The sequence below is a fragment of the Ixodes scapularis genome, unplaced genomic scaffold (assembly GCF_016920785.2).
Source record: "Ixodes scapularis isolate PalLabHiFi unplaced genomic scaffold, ASM1692078v2 PGA_scaffold13__105_contigs__length_92229423, whole genome shotgun sequence".
NCBI classification, from domain to species: domain Eukaryota; kingdom Metazoa; phylum Arthropoda; class Arachnida; order Ixodida; family Ixodidae; genus Ixodes; species Ixodes scapularis.
Window position 1 is genome coordinate 79,807,724 of NW_024609839.1, and position 21,536 is coordinate 79,829,259.

Genomic DNA, 21,536 nt, shown 5'->3' on the forward strand with positions numbered 1-21,536 from the left:
TTCAGGACGCGTTCCGAAGTCGAGCAGACAAAGATGGCTGCGCGCAGTAGGCGATTACTGGAACGGAGAACTTTCCCAGAACTCGACAAAGAAAGATTCTTTGCGAGATTGGATCCGAACGTATCCTAAGGGTAACAAGAAAGGGTGCGCTTTGCATCCCAGCAAGCCGGAAGTCGCCGCGGGTCACCAATGAGGAGAAACCTCCTCGTCCCGAGATAAAGAGGAATAATAAAAAAACGTTATTTAAATGATGTGCGGTCAGAGGAAACCCTGTAGTTAGACCTCGATTAATTTCCATAATGACCGCCAGGAGGTGCGAACCGGCCACTGCCCAATAGCTTTAGAGTCACCGCTAAAAGAGCTCGCCTTATCGAACGATCACAACTCGCCTACGGTTTACAGGGAATTCTTGATTGCCGAGACCTCCTGCGAGTCGCCGGTAGGCTTTCTATCAAAGAGGCGCCCCCGTGAAACGCCTTTCTAATGCAGCGCTGATTAGTACCTTCAGACAAATGCCTGGGTTACGCAGTGGCACCGCTGAAGTATATAGCTCTGCAAGATGATGACAGGGTGTATACCTTAAGCGAGGCGTGTCATTCTATCTAGATGACTCGGCTTTTTTTTTTAACCGGGGACCCTCCCAACAAGTTTAGTGACCTGACGCTGTCTTCTTGATACCCTTCAGGGAGGATGCGGCGGGTTTGGTGCTGCTTGTTTTGGGTGTTTGTTAATCCGGTTTTGACACTCGGCGTCGTGTGACGAAGAAGGATAAGGGGATCGTTTTCGTTTTGTTTTGTTTTGAACGAAACAGTCAATGTCTTTAGGTTCAGCTCTGCCCTATACCCGTATCCTCGAGAGTTTGCTTCGCGTGCCGCCACCTGTTACAAAGGCCGTGCCGCGCTGGAGCCGACAGATGTGTTGATCTATCATTTCCGGGACAGTCGGCGCCGAAGAATTAGCTTATGCGGAATTCACGGCTTCACCTTGTTTTTGTTTCATTACCGGTATTCTTCTTCGGTGAAGGAGTGGTTTCGATGAGCTGCCGTTGCAATAATTTTTCTGCAAGAAACGCGCTTGCTTTGAAAGTTATTTATATTACATCAATAGTTACTAGGCTAGGTGGCGCCAGTCACCGCCCGTTATAGAGGGTACAGCTATTAGCATCCATCCATCCATCCATCCATCCAGGATATATTCTATCACCTAGAACCCCCTAAATAAGCTACGCTTCCGATTGACAAACCTTTGGTGCGTATAATTATTGTTGCGAGTTATCTCGAGCTTTATCTGAAATCGCAGAAAACGCTTTTCTGTACTCGAGAAATGTTCAAACAAGTCCGCAACGGAACAATGCAATGTCGCCTGAGCTTCCCGGCGCCGTATACCTAAAGCTGAGAAAGTGGCACCTTCCAATCAGGACCACCAAAATGGCGGCGCCCGCCACATATTGAGGGAATGGAGTCCCGATACTCTAAGCGTATGTTTTGTAGGGGAAACAACATACTCGTTGTCACATAAAACAAAAAAGAGACGCTTTGCGCATTTTTTATGAGCTGGGCGAAGTATATCTTGCAAGATTTGGTTGTCATAGAAAGAAGCGATGATTTTTGCTTGTGAAACGCTTACGTCCTGATACAGTAACATAAAGTTAATCTAAGATGCATCCATATATCTTAAACGGACCATGATACAAATTTTGGTTTGTAATACATTGGGAGTTTACTAAATCGTATATCGTTTAGTGGGCCAAAACAAAACTATATTGGGTAGAAAGCCCAAAGGCTGCTTTTTCGGTACGAAAATGTGAAAAACATACAGGACTATTTTTTGCCTCTTTTCTTCGAAAGCTCTCCGCCTTTCCACTGTGATGCATCCACGGTATACCCAAGCACGTCAGCCGAACACAGCTCCCGCATATTGGACGCAAGGATTGCGTCACTCAGAAGTACGCGTTCGTAAACATTCAATCCGTCTACGAACATTTGAATTCGCTTTTGTGGTCAATCAGTGCCGCGACGGCACCTACCATCACTTGCGAATGCCAAGTTCCTTGGTGTGCTTTAAAAGCACGATGGAAGCTTAAAGTCATCGCGTCCTTGGTCCAAGCACGGCACGATCGCGTGATTTCTCATTTCGCCTTTGCGTTGAGGATGAAAAGCTAAGGAGGAACACGTTTCAAAAAATTTTCGTGGCCCCTTTAGTACAATGCAGAACAGGGGAAACTAGTAATGTTCCACCAAAAGGCCGGACTTCTTTTTTTACTACGGTTTATATTGAGACAGTGAGCCAAGACAACTTATTAGCAAGTTTACTCGCTGAGACAGCGAAGAAGGCGACAGATTGCCTCGCCCGTTGTCTCAGTTTTAGACAAAATCGTGTGTGCGCAGTGACACAATTGCTGCGTTTGCGTCTGCTACGAGACATAATGTAGGTACGGACGTTACGATTGCAGCGTCAAGTCGGCATTAGTTACGCGCATTGCGTAGGCACACCGGCAGTGACGTTTATTATTTTTTTTATTTTTTTATTTGCATTTCTCGAAGACAGGTATGTTTAATTATGTCGCGTGAGGGTACAGGGTGATACCTCCCGAGATTAAAGTCACGGCTCGATTAAAAATGGCGTCCTAGAAATCTTCATCCACAAAGCCCATGAATTCGGATTGTGCATTCCTTAATGATTGTATTATTTTTACAGGGGCCCTAAACTCGTCAAACACAAAGTTGGAGCCGAAAGTTCGCGGAGCGCGCCGATTGGACGTCGGTGACAAAAGTGCTAAGTCATTGTCGCGATTATCCAATCGGTGCGCTCCGTCAACTTCGGCCCCAACTTTGTGTTTGACGAGTTTAGAGCCCCAGGACTAATCGGTGTATAGGAAGTATTCACTGGCGGTCATAGCTGTGTGCGCGACTGCTGAGCGCGTGCTGATAGCTAGCTTCCAGGGTTCTTTTGCAACGTGCATTTCACACCGTCAAAATGGCCGGTCTTAGCAGCCTATTAATGGGGGTTCATTCTGAACATGCGCTCTAGACAGCACCCACAAATATGTCGCCCAGTGAATACTCCTCATTGCGAGCCTTCAACCTGGGACCAGGAAAGCGAGACAGATGGCATATAAAATGACGAATGCACACGCGCGGGTTTTTTTAAGCTATGACGTCAGGACTCGGTGGCCACCATCAAACGTCTGAAAGTTTCTTTTGTTTTTTCAATTGATTTTGTTAGTTTTTTTTACTATCGTCGTGATTTGTTTAGATTCAATCCTGTTTAATTTATTGACTGAATGTTTAAGAGGGAGACAGGAGAAGAAGCTGCCCAGTGTAGATTGACACGACCACATCACATCAGTCGAAATACTCCACCTAAAAGACAGCTCACGAACAATTTAAGAAATGCAGGGCGTTGTGAATTGTTTTAGCACCTAAACGCCGGAGAGTTTAAGTGAGACACAAAGGAGACGTTTATGCGATGCAACATCATTTGTTCTGCGTTCGTATAGAGCACGCGGGGAAATTCTACGTTCAGCCGTTTTGGATGCTGCCAAATCATCGGTGTCCCACTTCGAACCAAAGTTCTCTCGCCACGGAAGCTGGAAGTAGTATGTGCATCCTTCGGCGAAAAAAAACAACAAAAAAACTGTCGTCTACAAGACGGAACGGCAGCACCTTGTCTTCCTGCATTGGTTTCTCTCGCAAGTTGACAGAGAGGGACCCCGAGCTACGCACACCTTCCTGTAACCCGCCACGTTAGGGTCACCACAGGAAGCCAACGAGACTCTGAAACCCAGAAAGATCAGCAAGAAGGGTATAGTCGATGTCTTCTTTGCTATGCAAAGCTGACTGGAAACCTCCCGGTCCGCGTCAAAGTTCATAGAAGATTTGTTATTATTATTTTTTTTTTCCTGAATCTGCAGCCATGTCTTTTTTCCTGGGAAACAGGATCGCCGTTTTGGTTAAGGTTTTTCTGGTCTGACTCACTACGCGTGCACCCGGCCTTGTTTTCGTGCCGCGTTCCGTAGATAAACTTCAACGACTCCTCGCTTTAAACTTGATAAACGTCCTTGAAATGGAAATAACAAAAAAACCGTACACTGAGTGCGACTCACTTACACACTGCTTAAAATATGTTCCAATAACCGAGCGTCAAAAAGGGCATTTCATTGTACCCTATAGCGATGCAATACATTTCCGAGTCACAGCAAGAATGTAACGCGAATAAGTCACAACAAGGGTTGTGACTGCTTCATTGCTTCGCGTTATACTCTATGAGGAACGCTGCAACAGAATCAAACCATCAGTGTTCGACTCATTTCTTTTTCAATCAGTTCGATCAGTGAGGACTAATGATAGTTTGCTTCGACTGTCATACATTTTATTAATACAAAAGAATGTGTACTGGAAAGGAAAAAAAAAAGGGGGGGGGGGGGGGTAAGTTGTTAACCAAAGAGTCTGTTATGACGTTTGCTGGACGATACAGCACTGGTTCTCGGGGAGTGTGGCGGACGTATCCCTGCAAATGTCTATGCGTTTGTGCTGTCGAACTCATTTTTTATAACCAATCGGATTTTCCGACAGCAGCTGTGGGTACTGTGGATGGTTCGGCACCAATTTTTCCTTTTCTTTTTTTTTTTAAGAGCGCAGCATCCGCCCATGTACGTTTTTATATCTAGCACGGCCACCTCGCCGTAATATGAGAAACACAATTTGGGACGTACTGCCTATGCATTGGAGTGTCCGCGAAAAGGTAATCAATGACGTCAGACGGGTTTCCAAGTGTACGTGTCAGGTGGTCACAATTCTGGAGTTGGCTCATGGGAGTGACGGTGCAACAGTATAACGGGTGAGGATATCGTTGACACCATGCAGACTTTGAACAATCAACAAATAAACGATAAGCAAAAAAAAAAAAAACACCCACACACACACACACACACACGCACGCAAATGCCGGAAAAACACATTTGTTGTAGACGGTCTTCACAAAGAAATATTGGAAAAGGTTGTCTGCGTTTATCGCGCTACTTTAAATGATCTTACGAGAACATGGCGAAATGTCCTGCTACCTTCAAACCTTCACAACGTATCTGGAAAGCAGATTCTCGTATTCTTGAGTAAACGCAGTAAACCAGACACCAACCAGTTCGACGTAGTAGGCCCATACAGATTACAGATTGCACCCTACAGTCTTATGTCTCTCGGTCAGGGAGCGCTGTAGCGTCCGCAACACATGTCCACGAAGGAGGCCCTGTAGCGTCCGCAAGACATGTCCACAAAGAAGGCCCTGTAGCCTCCGCTAGTCCGCGAGACGCGACCTTTTAACGCTAACATAAAGGGGCGTCCTAGAGTGCCATCACCCACAATTCATGGGCGTGTACAAGCGTCGGTCAGCGTCTTGCAGCGTCTGTCCACGCGCACTAACAGGGCGTTTGAAAGAATAAAAACCAATATTTGAAATCAACAAAAGAACGGTGCAGTTCGTCCCTTCAGCGTCCTATCAAACCTGATGATATCGTTTTAACGTCATTGTTTTTTCGTTGATTTATTTCACAAATATATATCAGCGCGGACGAGTCTGACGACGCTCAACCGAAGCGCGACCTAGAAACGTCCGTCGTGGCTCGCCAAGGACACAGCTCAAAATTTGAAAGCTGCAGGCCTATTACACAGAGGGAGGGCGTCGACTGGATGAGCCATAACCCTAACTGACAGACGCAGACCTCGAGTCGGTCGCCGAAGACAGAGTACATGGTGCCAAGAGTTCTACGACGGTGGTGACAACATTTGTGTCGTTCTTTTCTCTCTCTTTCTTCTTCTTCTCCCAGGCCGCTAACCCGGATGAACTCAGCTTTGTGGAGCAAGAGGAGATGGAGATCATCTCGGAGGGAGACGGCGACGGCTGGATCAAGGTACTCGAGGCGGTCATTCTCTTTGACGGCTGGGGCTCGGTGCCTCCCCGCCGGTCGTTTGTCATCGTGAGCGGGGGACGGGGAGCCGACGGTTGTGCTTGGGTTTCCGGGGTTGTATTCTTACGTCGTGCCTCACGCGGATCTCGCCCTGTGTTGTCGAGTAATGGCGTTTTTAATGGCTGTGTATGGTCTGTTATGTAAAGTCTTGTCCACCCCCACAGAAAGCAATATACTTGAAAGTCCACTCTTCTTGCTCTTTTATGAAAGAAAATCTACAGCGTAGTTCAGAGAGTATTAATACTTGAAATATGGTATGTCGAGCTTTATATGCTTGTTTTCATCCGAAGAACCATTGTACAGAAAAATATCCACCCCTAGCAGGCTGAATGCCTTGAAAAAAGATACATTTCGGATTAGATACATTTCAAATTTTATATATACATTTCAGATTGGTAATTTGTTATTTTGTCAAAACGTACCTGTGCAGAAAGCATAACGAACATCTGTTTTTGTTTATTTTCCCAACTATATCGTCAGAACTCGTTCGCCCGGCGAATGAACTAGGCTCAAAACTTGAGCTTTGTTCATATGGTTCGTATACAGTTCGTATACGTGCGGAGCACGCCCCTAAACAAAGAGGTGCACTAAAAGTACATAAGTAAACTAATAGTATTCTTCAGCACAGTTTTCTTCCTAATATGCAGAAAAGAAATGCGCAATCTTTTTCTGTACTGCATGCAATCTGCCAAAGCCAAAAACGAGTCAGCGAGGGAATTAAAATGCATCTAACTCATCGAAACCATAATCCCTCTACTTCTTGTTTTGGATAATCGCAAGCTGCCGGACATTAAACTAGTCGTTTTTTAACACAAATGTTTTATCAGTCGGTGTCCACGAGAAAGCTGTCACGAAGAACCGTCACACGGATGTCTCCGCTAAATCTGGCGGGGGGCTTATGGTCACGTGATATCAATTTGAACGCTAAACTTAGCGGAGAAAATGACGGTACGTGATCATGTCATGCGACCTCAAATCACGTAGCGGCACCATGTCATGTAAGCACCTTTACAAGATTATCTCAGTTGCGGAAATCCCGCGGAGGGGGGTATTTCCCTTACTCACTTACGTTCGCCTCTCGTCGTTTGAAGCGCCATCTTGATTTTCTTTTCAAAAGTGTGTGTTCCATAGAGTACGTCGGAACGGCATCTAGACATTGTGCTTCGAAACGTACACATTTCGTAGTCTACGCTGCGGTTACCAAAGCAGCCGCGTCCGGCACGTCGAAGGACGGGCCGCTGCATGTTACCTCAAGTCACCTTGCATATCCCCTCCAGTCACAAGACGTCAATTTCTGCGACGTGGTGGGGACTGGTCTTTGCCATCATAATCAAACTTGTGTAATTTTGTTTCCCCTCTCTTCTTCGCCTCTTTCCTCTCAGGCTCGCAACTACAAGGGCGAGGAAGGCTTCATTCCCCAGAACTACGTGGAGATCGTGGACGCTCAGCAGGCCGGGGCGTCCGGAGAGTCCTTCTCGAGCGTGGACTACCGCGTCGAGTCCAGCGAAGAGGTGAGCGGCGACGCTGAATCTGCCGAAGCGTCCGGGCCTCCCGAAGCTGCCGCCGCAGAAGAGGTCATCCCTCCCACGGACTTCCCCACGAGCCTCGCGCCACCCGGAGAAACGCGTCTCAGCAGTAAGACTCCGAGAACGACTCTTTTAATGCTTTCCAACGGAGTTTCCTAATCCCAGAAATTCGTCTGTCCGTCCCTCCGTGCGTGCATTTCCGCGTTAAACTCACCGGGGATATTGACGTGACGTTACCTATGCACACATTCGGATTCCCCGCTAAATTTAGGGAATAAATTTACGTCGCATGATATGATGGCATATTACCTATACGCCTATTTATTTTTCACGCTGAACAGCAGAGAAATGGAAACGGACGTCACTTGACCAATGCACCGATTCAGTTTCCTCGCTCAATTTAGCGACTAAATTGATATCACCTGACCTGCTGTCACGTTGCTTATACATCAACCAAGTTTTCACGCTAAAATTAGCGCAAAATAGACTTCACGGGACCTATGCGCCAATTTAGTTTCCTTACTAAATTTAGTGGGTAGTAAATAAACAATATCATAACTCCCGTGCTCGATAAAAAAATAAAAAAAAACAGGGTGCTGGCGCATGCGTTTGTTTGCAATTATTAAGTAAATCCATAAAGCAAAATAGGCCTTCGAGTTCACTGTCTATAGCGGGGCATGCGAGTTACATATTACCCTGTTCAGGTACGAGCTATTGTCGACATCGATCTCAAAATATAGCTTTGAACAATAATTATATCTAACGTATCTTAGCTGGCCACGTGACCGCAAATAAATGATGTCCGCATAAACGAATATAGGAATCTACGGATATGCCCCGAGTATACAGTTTGCCGTCATCCTGAGCTGAATAGGCTTTTAGCCTATTCAGCATTTTTACTTTGTCTGCAGACTAGTGCATCGCAGTTTTTCTGTTCCTCGCTTTGCAATGACCGCGGATATGATCAGCAGTAAAAGGAAACGAAGCCGCGTGGAGCTGTCTGTTTTTATAGTCGCCCACGGCTTCAGAAACGCGCTGCATGGTAACCCTGAACATCTTATGATAGCGCCTCAGCCAGTTATATTCTGACAAAAGCCGATAAAAATGCGAAAGAACTAATCACGGAGCGTGAAACAAGAACGTGATAATGCACACCCGCATGTTTTTTTTTTTTTTTTAGCTGCCGATTACTATAATCCTCTGTATAATGCTCTGTTTGTTTAGTCGCGTTGTCATTCTCCGACATCACGAACATGAGCACACAAAGGGCAAACCAACAGGAGAGAGGCACATAAAAAAAAAAATTGGTGGTGGATATGTTTATACAGCCTAGAACTTGGTCTGCCTCAAAGGGCGACTTGTCTACCCGCTGTAGATGAGAAATTTAGCTAGTGCAGTACAAACCGGTAGCCTGGGGTCTTTAACGTGCACCAGTTAGCATCGGTACACGACCGCACGCCGGTACGATGTTCATCCAGATCGAAACGCGTGTAGGGGTGGGGATTGAACCCAGGATCACTGGGTTCTGCGGTATGTCTCTTTCCTGTGGTCATGTCCCTTGTGCGGTGCTTTTTATTGTGTTCTCTCATAACCCACTGGCCCAACTCACCACATTTCTTATTTTCCAATCAGGTTTGCTACCCCTTTCCTCGCAAACTAAGGGTAGTGGCTTTGCCTTCTTGCCACGTTGCAGCGGTCTACTGCCGCGCCATCTATGACTACGAGCCGAGCGGCTCGGACGAACTGGCCTTCCAGGAGGGACAAGTGATTCGGATTCTGCGGAAAGTAGTGCACGACGACGTTGACGACGGTTGGTGGGAGGGCGAGATCGACGGCCAGGTGGGCATCTTCCCGTCCCTCATGGTCGAAGCCCTCAAGATAACCGGAGAACCGCAGACGCCCATGGTAAGTGCCCTGGTTCGCCTTAACGGATGAGGAATTGAAGGGGTGGTACCACTATATTCAGAGGGAATGTTTTTTTTTTCCACTTGACACGAGTCTATTGGCACTAGAGGGACCAAAGTATACTTGCACGCAGAGCTATTGACCAATAAACCTCTTCGCTGCTATGTACTTTCAAAAATAAAAGAGAGCGTTTTCTATCAATCTCTTCTTCACAAAACTTGACGACATTCTTTGGAGGTCGCAGTGTCCCTCAGTAATGATATGTAGTCCCCCACTGACGATATATAGCAGGGTTGGGCAGAGTGACATGGGGTTAGAGCCGCAGGAAAGAAAAAAAAGGGGGAAGGGAGGGATACTTTTAACAAGAAATGATATGAAGGGAACAGTTCTTTCCAAAGGGGACAAGTATAATTGTCGACATAACACCAGGCAGCAGAACGTTTCTTCGAGCCCTAATCAAAAACAAATGCATGGGTCACTAGCCAGCCGTTACCCCTGACGCCCGTAATCCGTATACGGTTCGGAATTCTTTATAGAATAATAAAGCAAACAAGGTCACTGGACACATCTGTGTCAAAATCAGTCCAGGCGTATCAACGTAGATTTTTTTTTTTTTTAATTCTATAACTTTTGGGGGGGGGGGGGGGGGGGTGGCATAAGCAGAAGGGCAGGCTTACTAGGGAGACGTGAGCTGCACCTGGACCCGCGAACGGCCGCAGTTTGGCCACCTGCGATATATAACATCTTAGTGACGACATCTGAATGCGGCTCATAGATTGGACCCCGATCATTGCATGAGCACTAGATTTGGGCTCGCGATAATCAACAGCTCGACAAGCATTCGGATAGGGGCTCGTGCCCAATCGTTTCAATGACGACTATAGCCGAACCACCCCAACCATGTCTGGAAGTCAGCGCGCGCCCTCCTTTACTTTGCCAACCCCAGAGCGTGGCTATGATAAATATTAGCGGTGGGTAGACATCGATACTAAATGCCTAAAGGTCTACCCCCTATTTTTTTTTTTTTTTTTCATTCAGCCGATAAGATTTTGGCTTTCTGACATCATCACAACCCCTCTGCAAGAAGCAGACGAGACTGGCGCTCCGCGTAGTCTCCGTTTCACACTCAGTGCGCAAGCGCAGCCGAATCTATACACTCCGATGGAGCCAATCAAGCAGCCCCAAAAGTACATCGTCACGGCGCTTGTCTAAGACTTAGGCTAGGTGGCGCGAGCTACCTCCCGTTACAATAGCCATTCACATCCATCCACCGTGCACCCATGTCGTCTTTGCGCACTTGTTACCACCGGCCAGCCAATCAGGGATTGAGAAAGCAGAAAATCGTGGTGCATTCACCTTGCGTGATTGGTTTTAGGTGGTCGACAGAGCAAACGTACAAAGACGACGACCACCGTGACGGTGCACTTTTTTCGCTGCTTGGTTGGTTCATTCAGATCGTGGCGTCGTGTGCTCTTTTGACTTCAAACGAAACAAATCATAGCCGCGCCATTGAAAGAAAGAAAGACAGATCCCGAAATTGTTTTTTTGCTTGGCGTTCCCAGGACGATCCGAGCATGGACGCTCTTCCTCCTCCACCGGCCTTCACTCCGCCCAAACCCGCGTTCCTCGTGTCGCAAACCCCCGGCCAAGAGCAAGCGGACCAGGAAGCGCCCGACGGCACGGCGGTGCAAGGTGGGCCTTCCAACCTGTTCTCACGCTTCCTAAGCTTCTTTACTCGTCCGTCCACAACGAACAAACAAGAGGTTCGCGCTCCGAGAAGCCGCAAGGAGGACGCGTTACACGTGGGCAAATTACCCAACACTGAGTTTGAATGACAAAGACAAAAAAATCATCAGCTTACTAACGAAACATGCATATTTTTCTCACTAGCAATGCCCGAACGGTTGAAATTATGTATGCATATTAATCCCGGTAGGCAATGACGTTCATATTTATATAGAAATTAGAGATGGTGCGATTGCTGGTTTGGATAGAATAGAGCTGTGTCATCCCTATATTTAACGCTGTTAAGAAAACTTGTTGTCGTAACTTTCCACTGTGAAAGTTCTGAATGACACAGTACTGTTCGATTCAAACTGGTATTCATGCACCCCTAAATTAAAATAAAATAAAAATATAAAATGCACACCATTTGGGTTAGGCAGTGACATCCGTTTTTTTGCCTCATCAGAACGAATATGCTCTAATGTATTTTTATTCGCTTGCCTCAATGGTTGTGATTGGCCTTTTGTTACATCCAATGTGCGTATAAGGTAGGACGACATTCTACATTTTGCTTTCGCTTTTAGTATATAAAATGAGCGCTATTCATCTCATGGTACACAGAGGGGTAGTTCCAGTCGGAATTTTCGCTGACGATGTGATTGGGAAAATAAAGAATGCTTGTTTTTTTATAATTGAACTTGTTGCATGATTTATTTTAGTTTCCAATAAGCAATAATTAAATCTCAATCGAGAGCTTTGCGAATTTAGTAAGTTCTTGCATGCAAGAGCTTGTAGAAACACTAGATGAAATAATAGTCATATTAACGCACAAAAGCGTATCAAACGCGGCTTGTCTGGACTACAGTAGAATGCATGGTTAGATCTGCCTCAACTTGAGAGACAACTTTTTTGCAGTGTTTGTTTTCCGAACGATGAAATGCCTTGCAGAGACCCCTTTCAACATAACGGTCCAAGCTGCGCTGCTTACAAACTTGCTAATATGCTGACAAAAAAACTGGATTATTTACAGCCAGGGTCAACATCCATCCGTCCAGGGCCCGCATACACAACTGGAGTCCACACCTATCCACCGGAAGCTCTAAGCTGGATACTCGGCGAGAAGGTCGGCCAAATTTCTGATCACCACGACTGGCGGCGTGAAGCGCTGGCCAATCGCGACGGTCAAAAGTCTCGCCCACTTTCTCACAGTGTCCAGCTTAGAGCCCTAGCTGCCCCAATACATCCACCTCCCCCCTCCCCCCTCCCCCTCCGCCCCTTGGGTCCCATGTTGGTTTATTTAAGGTGTTTGGAGCGATTAAATTGAAAACTGGTTGCAAGAGTTCAATACCTTTCCAGCTAAGTGACGCAGACGTCAGAGAAATATCTTCGTCACTTTATCGGCGATGCGACATCATGAAGATGTAGACGTAGCCATCACAGAGTCCCTTTCCATCCCGCCCTTTCCAATCACGACGATCAAACCCCTCGGCCTCGTTTGATGTTCTGTCCTCACCCCAAAGACTTCTCGACTTTTCTTCTTTTTTTTTTTCTCTTCACGATTGACTTTTTGTACCGTCATGGTGGCGAAGCTGGAACTGAACGGCCCACGCGCCGCTATGGCCTCATGTGCTTGGTTTCTTACACACGAATGCCAAGTCTCCAGCCGAGTCTTGAGCTTGATGGATGAATTTCCGGGACATTCTCGCTTTGCTGGTTCATTTCTTATTTTTTAATACTCTTTTATTTTTAAGAAAATATCTTCTGACACTTTTATCAACCGTTGTCAGCTTTCTTTTTCTTTTGTTTCTACACCTGGACACCGAGTCTCGATTATTGTGTGGTTGCCTGTTCTAGATTCCCGTGGATTTCGTGATTCACGTGGTGACTCTGCTTTGTAAAGAAGAGTTCGGTGGGAAAAGTATTTGCTTTTGTGTGACCTGAGATTTAGGCGTAGAAAGTGAATTTTAATGTGATCTACTCGTAACTACAGTTTTGGTTTCCAGTCTGTTTCGTATATTAGGGTTACGTGTGCTAGACAAACATCTAGCAAACCCAGTGTACAGACATGCCAAATGCTCCACTTCTTGTCACCCACATTTCGTACGCTGGAGCATTACTAACGTCTACCAAGAGAAATTATTTCTAAACAAGAAGTAATTATGAAACCTGCTCAGGCTACCAAAAAAAAAAATAAGAAAAAAATGCTACGTTTGTTGTGTAGCATGCAGAGTTGAAATATGCCAGAAAATGATGCGTCCTTTAGATTGAATCGGCCTTGGTATCTGTACTGTAGATACTTACAATTACAGGCGTATGTGTCATTGGCGACAATTGAAAGGTAAGTGACACGATTCTGAGCTTCCTGTTTTGAAAGTTTTAAGTTGGCTTTTCTGGTGAGAAGACAAAATACGCAACCCTTCTCTTCAATTCAGTATTTTTTCGCTATGCCCAAAACATTCAACAGATATATAAAAAGAAAAAAGAAATGCGAAGCAAAATGCCATCGTTTACTCGTCCTCGATTGTCCCGTCGGCAGTGGTCGTAACCAGGTAGAGGATGAGTACATAATCAGGCACTGAAAGAACCTCCGGGATATCACAAGGTTCTTTATCTCTAGTACTTGTGCACCGTAGAATCTTAGGGGACTTTGCCGTGTCTTTGAGTTGTACACAAGTTAAAGGATTTGAGGCCTGGGCATTATACGAACACCGAAAACCGAAGCCGGAAAAATTGTGTTGCTGATTTTCATAAGCATAGTTGTTCTCAAGAAATTGTATGTCGACACGCCCTTACGAGTTCTGGAATTCTTCTACAGTACACTGTATCCTCCACAATACTTCACTGTATATTTTTGCTGCATAAAAAACGTGTTCGGAGATTTTTTTTTGTGTGTGCTGAGGGTTGTGTTGTTTCTAATTGGCTTACTTTGGAGTTGTTTTTTCTCTTGCTTTTGTGCTGCTTTTGGAAGCTCCGGAAGAGGCGACGAGTTACGCGCCTTTGGTGTCTAGTCCAGAAACTCCACCCACCCAGGAAGCAACTGTGAGTACCAAGGCACTAGCTAACGTCTCTTGTTGGCAGGGTAACTTTGCAGGCTTTTTTTATACGTGATTTCCCTGTATCTTTTACGTATATTACTATACAAGGGTTAAGTGAACACTTGTATCTGCCTTCATCGACTACGATTAAGTTGACAAATAACTCTTGCGTGAGTTTTCTCCAGCCCGTTTTTCCTCTTTGAGGATGACAGATTCCTTGAACAAAAAGAGGGCCGCGCGGTGCCTGCAGCAATATAAATACTCTAAAAGCACGAATTCAATTGAAGCAGGACAGAGCTACTCTCCAATGCCGAAGGCGTTAAGGTGGTTTTAAAAGAACAAGTAGATATATCGAACAGAAAAATAATGTCGCTTCATCACACGAGACAGAAGGGGATGGGTTGGTTATTATTCTCCAAAAATGATATAGAATCACGTAGGAAAAGAGAAGGTAGAGGGGGGGATGGAGTATGAGATGTAGAAAGGTGTGAATAGAAAAACGAGATGATGGAGTGTAATAAATATGGCGCCTCTTTTTACTTTGGTTTGTTATTAAAGTAATTTGTAAACCAAGGCTCCAGGAGCGCGTACAATGTTCGTTGGGCCCTTTTTTAGTGCGTTTCAAGAATATTCTAAAACTTGTCAATCCCACTTACAGCCCTCTCTCCACTAGCGTCTTTTATTGCAGCGAAGGACAGCTCCAACGTAAAATGTTTCTACAACGTCGTTGCCTGTCTCGTTTCAAACCTGTGGCGTCAGGTGGAGTATAGAGCGAACGGTATATGTGTTTTAAACGTGCGGTCATACGGGTTACTTGCAATTTCTCTACTGCGCTATCACGTCGGTTTTCTTTCAATGCAAAAGTGGAAGGTTGTCTCTCTGTCTTCCTTCTTTTTGTTGAACTTCGGGTTCAGAAGGTGGCGTGTAATATCGGAGACATGACGCAAGTCGAAACCTTTCGCAGGCCGCCACAGAAAAAGTCGAGTCTCCAAAAGAGGAACAGAAGAAGCTGCCGCACCAGCAAAAGGTCACAGTCGTCATCGATTCTCCAGACGAGCCGCCACGTGAGTTCGCGGACAGCGACGATGAGGACCAGGACAACGCAGACCAGTCTTCTGTCGTCGAAGCCGGGGACGTGGCGGCTGCTGAAGAAGCCGACGCTGTGCTCCAAACGGCCGATGACGCCGACAAGCCTGCTGAAGCACCTGAAGCTGTTGAAGATCAGGGGGCTGCATCCGGGTCAAGGACCGAGGCATCTCAAGAGCCATCGCCCAAAGACCAGGACGCTGAAGCTGTTCCTGCCGTAGTTGATTCTCAGCCTGAACATCCGTGTAGCGCTGAAGAGACTGTTCCCGCCACGGTAGGCGATGGTTCTGATGAAAGCGCATCGGCCCCAGCTGAGCAGTCTGAGGAACTCGCAAAGGCGGATGAAGAGAACAACAACGCGGCTGAATAACGCTGATCGAAAAAAGAAAAGAAAAGATTCGCTTAGTTAACTATGGTTATCAAGTTGGTGTTCAGATGCGCCGTTTGTTCGAGAAACCGTATCTTGTTCCTGTTTATGATCCCTCGTTTGTCGGTTTAAGGGGAGCTAGAATTGTGTGACAGACTACGTTCTTCAGCTATCTCGTGTTACGCTCTATCACTGTTGTCGGGTGAGCTACGTCAAAGTCGGCATGAATGCGACTATTGTTTACTATCTTAATCATATTTTCGAGGTAGTTGACCTGATTAGGCGAGGTCCGCGGAAGCAACCTTCGCCACTAGCAGAAGAAACAAAAGCCCAGGGAATACGGTCAACGCCTACTGTCCCCGGGTCCCTCAAAGTCTGAGCCATGTCGTGATTGCGAAGCAAACATGAAAGCTATAAAGTGCTATTGTCACTGATAACTTGAGAAATGCGGGGCATGTAAAAATCGCGTCCCTTCCACTGTTTCTTGATTGGTAATTTCTACGGCTGCTCTTCTGAGGACGAAACGTGGTTTGGCCTATCATGGCATGTGGATGGTCAGTGGGCACGCCCTGGCACTGCTAACGTTTGTGACCAACATGATTGCCATATTTTACCGTAGTTACCTTCCATAGTTTCCGATATACCAACTCCTTGTATAGCGTCAAAACATTTGTGTGTTGTGTTGATTGTTTAGTGAAATTTAATTACACCCCACAACTGAACGTGTGCGTGCTTCAGGAACCCGAAAATAATCCCTTCTTCAGTCAGATTTTTTTGTGGATCCTGTTCCCGGTGGCATTGTACTAATTAATTGTAGTAGATTCTGCACAGACATGTTTTTTATTAATTGTACATCAAAGTGATACTAAAAAGGCATTGTTTTCTTTTATTTTCAGATGTTTTTGTACCGATAAACCTTAAGAACTGAAATGTACAAGAAATGACAAGTCATTACAATTACCACAACATCTCTAACCAAAAAAGAAAATTAACACTACGTTTTTAGTTTTGGATTCGTTTTATTTAAGAAGTTACTGTACAACTTTCTAGAGGCTTATAAACATAAATTAGTTTCCTTCAAAAAAAGAAAAAAAGAAAAAAAGGGAAATGTGCGCGTCATGGACCTGGCAACAGCAACTTACTTTTAGGCAATATTCTTTTTTATTCTTAGTTTTATACGAGTTTATTTATTTTTGCCTTATGCATTCAGCGTGAGTAACAATGATCGATGCTCTTTTAAAGTCAAGATACACAAAATATTGTATTAATTCTTAGTGAAGGATGTATCTACAGACTCGCATATGTCGTTTTGTTTTTAAAGAAATTTATAACTTACGGTAGGAATGTAATATGGGAGGGCTGTATGAGCGTTAATACAGAAGTACTTTCTTGCTTCCCGTCACCATGATTCAGCAGCACCCCTTCACATTGGCGTTGCCTTTCAACTCAAGGCACCGACGACATCTTCAAATGCTCCAGCTCAGAGTTTGTGCCTGTCTATAGAAGTTATGCATTTCCAATTTCTCCTTCCTCCTGATAGCCGTCACAAAGGACATTCTCTACTCAAGGAAGACCTGCGAGTTTCGGTTTTTGATGCCTTCATACCGATGACATTGTTTAGGTTGCACTTGATATATGAGACTACGATCTATAGAAGCAAGTTTCTGACATTATCCCTTCCCTTCTACAACTTACGTAGGGATAATTTTGCTTTCTTTGTGTAACAGTAAGAAACTTTGCCACTCTGATCTGCCCTTTTTAGTGTACAATGGCACAATGTCTGGAGAGCTGATCTTGTAAGTCTTCCTGGTGTAGAGATGCCAACGCCATCAAGTTACATCAACTCCCTTGTTGGTCCCCGGTGCTATACCCTTGGAGTGTTGCTGTTGAAGTTGCTGACTGAGTACGAAGTTTACGCATTGTTCGTGCTTGTGTACTGGTAGAGCTCTCCTACAGTGCAACCATCTACTCTGCTTGTTTCTCGTTGAGATGACTCTGCCAGAGTTTTAGATTGGTAAGGTTCGAACAAATTAGACGGGAGAAGAGTTAACGCGACGACTCGGTGAGTAACTCTAGGAATATGATACGGGCTGTAAGATGTGAATGACTTGCTATGAATGATTTGAACGATATTTATTTGAGGAACCACTCAAGTCCAGATTGTTTTAAGTCGTTAGCTTAACCGCGTAGGTAAACAAAAGGTTTTAATCTGGTTTATACCTTCCAAAAATTCGCAAAAACGTAGAACTTGCTTTTATATAAACCCATTAAAAAAAAAAAAAGAAGCGAAAACTAAATTCAAGACAAATCATCGAGGGTGGTAGCGGATGGAGAGGAGAAAATTATTGGTGCGCTGTTTCATTATGAAAAATAAAATAAGATACCTTCTATTGAATTGACAAACGAGAAGCAGATCTTGTGGACTGAACGCCAAGCCCCCAGTTGGCTTCCAGAATTTTACAAAAGACAACAAAATTTCTACAAAAGGCGAGTATGCAAAACTGTACGAGAAAAAAGCGCATCGCTGTAGAGTCTCTCCCACGGTGAAAAAGGTGAAAATCGTCATTATGTATGTCATGAACTGCAGTTACGATTGAACGGTTAATTAATCCCATCTGTGATCAGAACTCATAATCTTGCAGATGTTCATGCGGCCTTCCAATGTTCAATATGTATCCTGTAGACATGTCACAATTTTATTTATTTTTTCTTAAAACTTTTTTCTGAATGTGGATAAACGAAGGTTTGTCGATGTTTTTGTTTGTCATTTAATCAGACTTGGAAATTCAAATACTACCGATTACTGCTGTATCTGGTGAAGTCAAACCTGAGCTATCTTTGAAGTCGTACAGTCGTACATGCAGTGGCGTCACAAGGGAGCGGGGGGGGGGGGGGGGGGGGGGGCGCAGCGCTCAGGGGGGTGTCGCGGCTGGCCAGGAGAGCGGGGGGGGGGGGGGGGGGGGGAGGGGGGAGATCGCGGCGGGCCACGCGAGAGGGGGGGGGGGGGGGGGTCGTGGCGGGCCCCGGGTGCCGCTGACCCTCGTGACGCCGCTGGGTACATGTTCTCAACAAACGAATGACCAACTGCCGAAACGTCGAACTGTTATGCGTCATGTGCAACGCTTACAGTGAATTTCTGAGGAAAAACCAGTCCTCCAAGAACTCCACTATGATGCGACATTTGTAGATTGCAGTACCCAATCATGTCAACGTCACCGACGTTTCTTCATCATATTACGCACTGCTTAGTGTTTTCTTTCCTTTCCTGTCGCAAAACTTCTCCAAATTGTGTTTTTGGTGCATGTGGTTGAATGAATGCTCCAGATTATTCCAGACTTTTGGAGAGTACAGTATATTGTGCCACCGCCACGGCGTATGTTGGGTTTTGTGAATAATTTTGGTGAGCAAAGTTTTGGAGTGGTAAGAATCTAAGAAATGGTCAGGGTATTGGCTTGCACTTTATTTATTCCTTGAAGCTAGCTTCCCTGCGTCTTCTTTTCTTGGTGAATCGGTTTTTTATGCCTTCACATTGGTGCATTGTTTCAAATCTTGCACACGCTTGCGATCAAAACACGGATAAAGCAACGTCTTACAGAAGTCTCGGTATGGCACGCTCTAAAGCTTCCGCACCGGAGTGCAATGGCGCACGTTTGGCAACACTGCCATTGGCACCACACCTGTTTTGTTAATGATACACCCAGGGAGACTACACATACGTTTTCTCGACGTGATGGTTCCGGGAGTACAAATTGCTTGAGAATATCTGAGTATCCCAGTTGCTCGTATTATCAGGCATTGTATATGGCAGGCAGCTTTATGCAGCTGCCAGAGTAACGCAGCGATTTTCCCTGCACCACCGCGCCATAATTGGTCACAAAACACCATGTGAGCTATCGTTTAGATAATCTGATATGCCTCAGTTGCAATGATGACCGAACGAACTGAACATAGTAGGCATGTTCACGCGGGTTTTCAGTGTCGCGTGTCGACGGCGTTTTCTGAACGTAAAGATCGCTCCAGAATTCATTCTTCAACTACTTTCTTTTTACGAAGTCAACCAAACCGGCAGTACGTTGAGAAAACCACACCATGTCCTGAACATGAATGAACATGTTCGAAAGACGACGCAATAAAATAACCGCTAAATGCCACAAGTAGCGCGGTTGCCATGGGTGGTTATTTTAAAGGCCGAAATGGCGATTGCCATTGCTGCCCCTCATGTTATGCTCCTATAGCGTGTACCTTTGCCTATAAAGACAATTTTCTGACAGCTGAAGCCACCATATGCAGTAGCTCCGATCCACAGTATCTAGCCATAACGTGCATTGTGCCCTTTGAGCAGCTACACTTCAGCCTGCGTGTTGTACTAGAGGCCTCTTATGTACCATCGGGTTCGAATGAATTGCGAACAGCGACGGAACTTTAAGCCCACTACCGGAGCAGCTTCCAAGCTTGGGTTGTGCTTGGCGAGGTTCGAACACATCGGATTAGGATGCTACGAGGTTGTGCGTCCTACTCCGATGTGTTTGAACCTCACCAAGTACAACCCAAGCTTAGAAGCTGCGCCGGTAGTGGGCTCTAAGTTCCGCCACTGTTCACATTTCATTCGAACCCGATGGTACCATTATCGTTAAGGTGACGGTTCTAACGCTGAACAAATGTCCTTATAAAATGTCCTACTTTGCTTTTACTTCCGTCGACCTCGGATAGTTGTCTTTACGAGTCAAATAGTGAGCTCACTCGTGTGCTATGTAACGGCAATATCAAAAGGAAGCTCTATTTACTGTCGAATAACAGGTGCGGGTATTCTTCTATCAGAGTGTTTAGCAGATCATGATTGCTTCGCCTACTACCATAGGGTGGCACACGCCGAAAAAGCCGTTGTCTGCATGCCACCGTTTGGTGAGTCAGTTGTTGCTTTATTCTTATTTACCGTACTTAAGGCTCCAAATGTAATACATCTCGCCATTTCTCTTGGTTCTTTTTGGTTAAACGTTAATTCGCTGCTTCGTTAAGAGTTAGGTTCATCAAGCTATAAAGAATACCTAATAAACAAAATTATGTTTGGTCCCCTCTACAAGACGCACTAGCAGGATGCCACCACTCCCAAAACTTACTTCCACCTCTCCCCCCCACCAAAAAAAAAAAAGTATTCGATATACTTGTGCAAAAGAGCGAAACCAAAGAGCCAATCAGAGCGTCAGAAGTGGACACTTTACCACCCACCATCCATGATCAGCTCATTGCACTCCTGCAAAGAGCTGTCATGTGGCTCGCTTCGTCGATCTCATTGGTGCACGGGGGAAGCAGCATTTTTCCCCGATGCCCACGCCAAACCCAACCGCTTAGCTCATTCCCAACCGTTCCTTCCTTTGCAGAGTTGGACGGCACGCCTCCGGCACGTGTCAAGCTTTATCCGCTGACCACGTAAGATTTGCAGGGCTTATGCGAGAACGGAGCATCTAATTAAACCTCCACAGCTACCGAAATATCGGCATTGTCCGGAAAAAAAAAACAAAAAAACACCAAGGAACCAATTGCGGCGTTAGAAGCTCGAGTATAATGAGCCAAGCACTGTTATTTCTTAAGTGGGCAGTGACTTGTCAGGTGCCTCTTCAGGCTCGTCTTGTTTTCCCCGTGAACTAACTCGCAGCTTGTGACAGCCCTGTCGGTTTCGCCTTGAGGCATACGTGTGTACCCATTTTTGGCGTACGTTTCAACGGGAAACGTATTGATTTTTTTAGGCCTGTAAATGTGTGAACCCCGTCATCTTCCCCGGTCCATATATCTGTACATATGCGCAACCGTAGCCCCGAAACCGGTTGCAAGTTGTTGAGTTTGGATTTACTTTATTATGCGTTGTGGTTTGTATCAGTTACGAATTAAATGATTATGGTTTCGTAAATGGTGGCTGCTGTGAGGATTTCTGA

General features: G+C 45.5%; 1 protein-coding gene across 1 annotated transcript in view; it reads left to right on the forward strand.

The window, feature by feature from the left end:
- The window catches only part of LOC8030552 (protein nervous wreck), a 147,657-nt gene extending 132,048 nt beyond the window's left edge, over positions 1-15,609 (forward strand). The window contains exons 16-21 of the mRNA XM_042289742.1: positions 5,822-5,905; positions 7,345-7,597; positions 9,182-9,393; positions 10,956-11,085; positions 14,087-14,157; positions 15,118-15,609. Of these exons, the coding sequence (XP_042145676.1) occupies positions 5,822-5,905; positions 7,345-7,597; positions 9,182-9,393; positions 10,956-11,085; positions 14,087-14,157; positions 15,118-15,609 (1,242 nt within the window). The remainder of the gene's footprint in view (positions 1-5,821; positions 5,906-7,344; positions 7,598-9,181; positions 9,394-10,955; positions 11,086-14,086; positions 14,158-15,117) is intronic.
- The last annotated feature ends 5,927 nt before the right edge of the window (positions 15,610-21,536 follow it).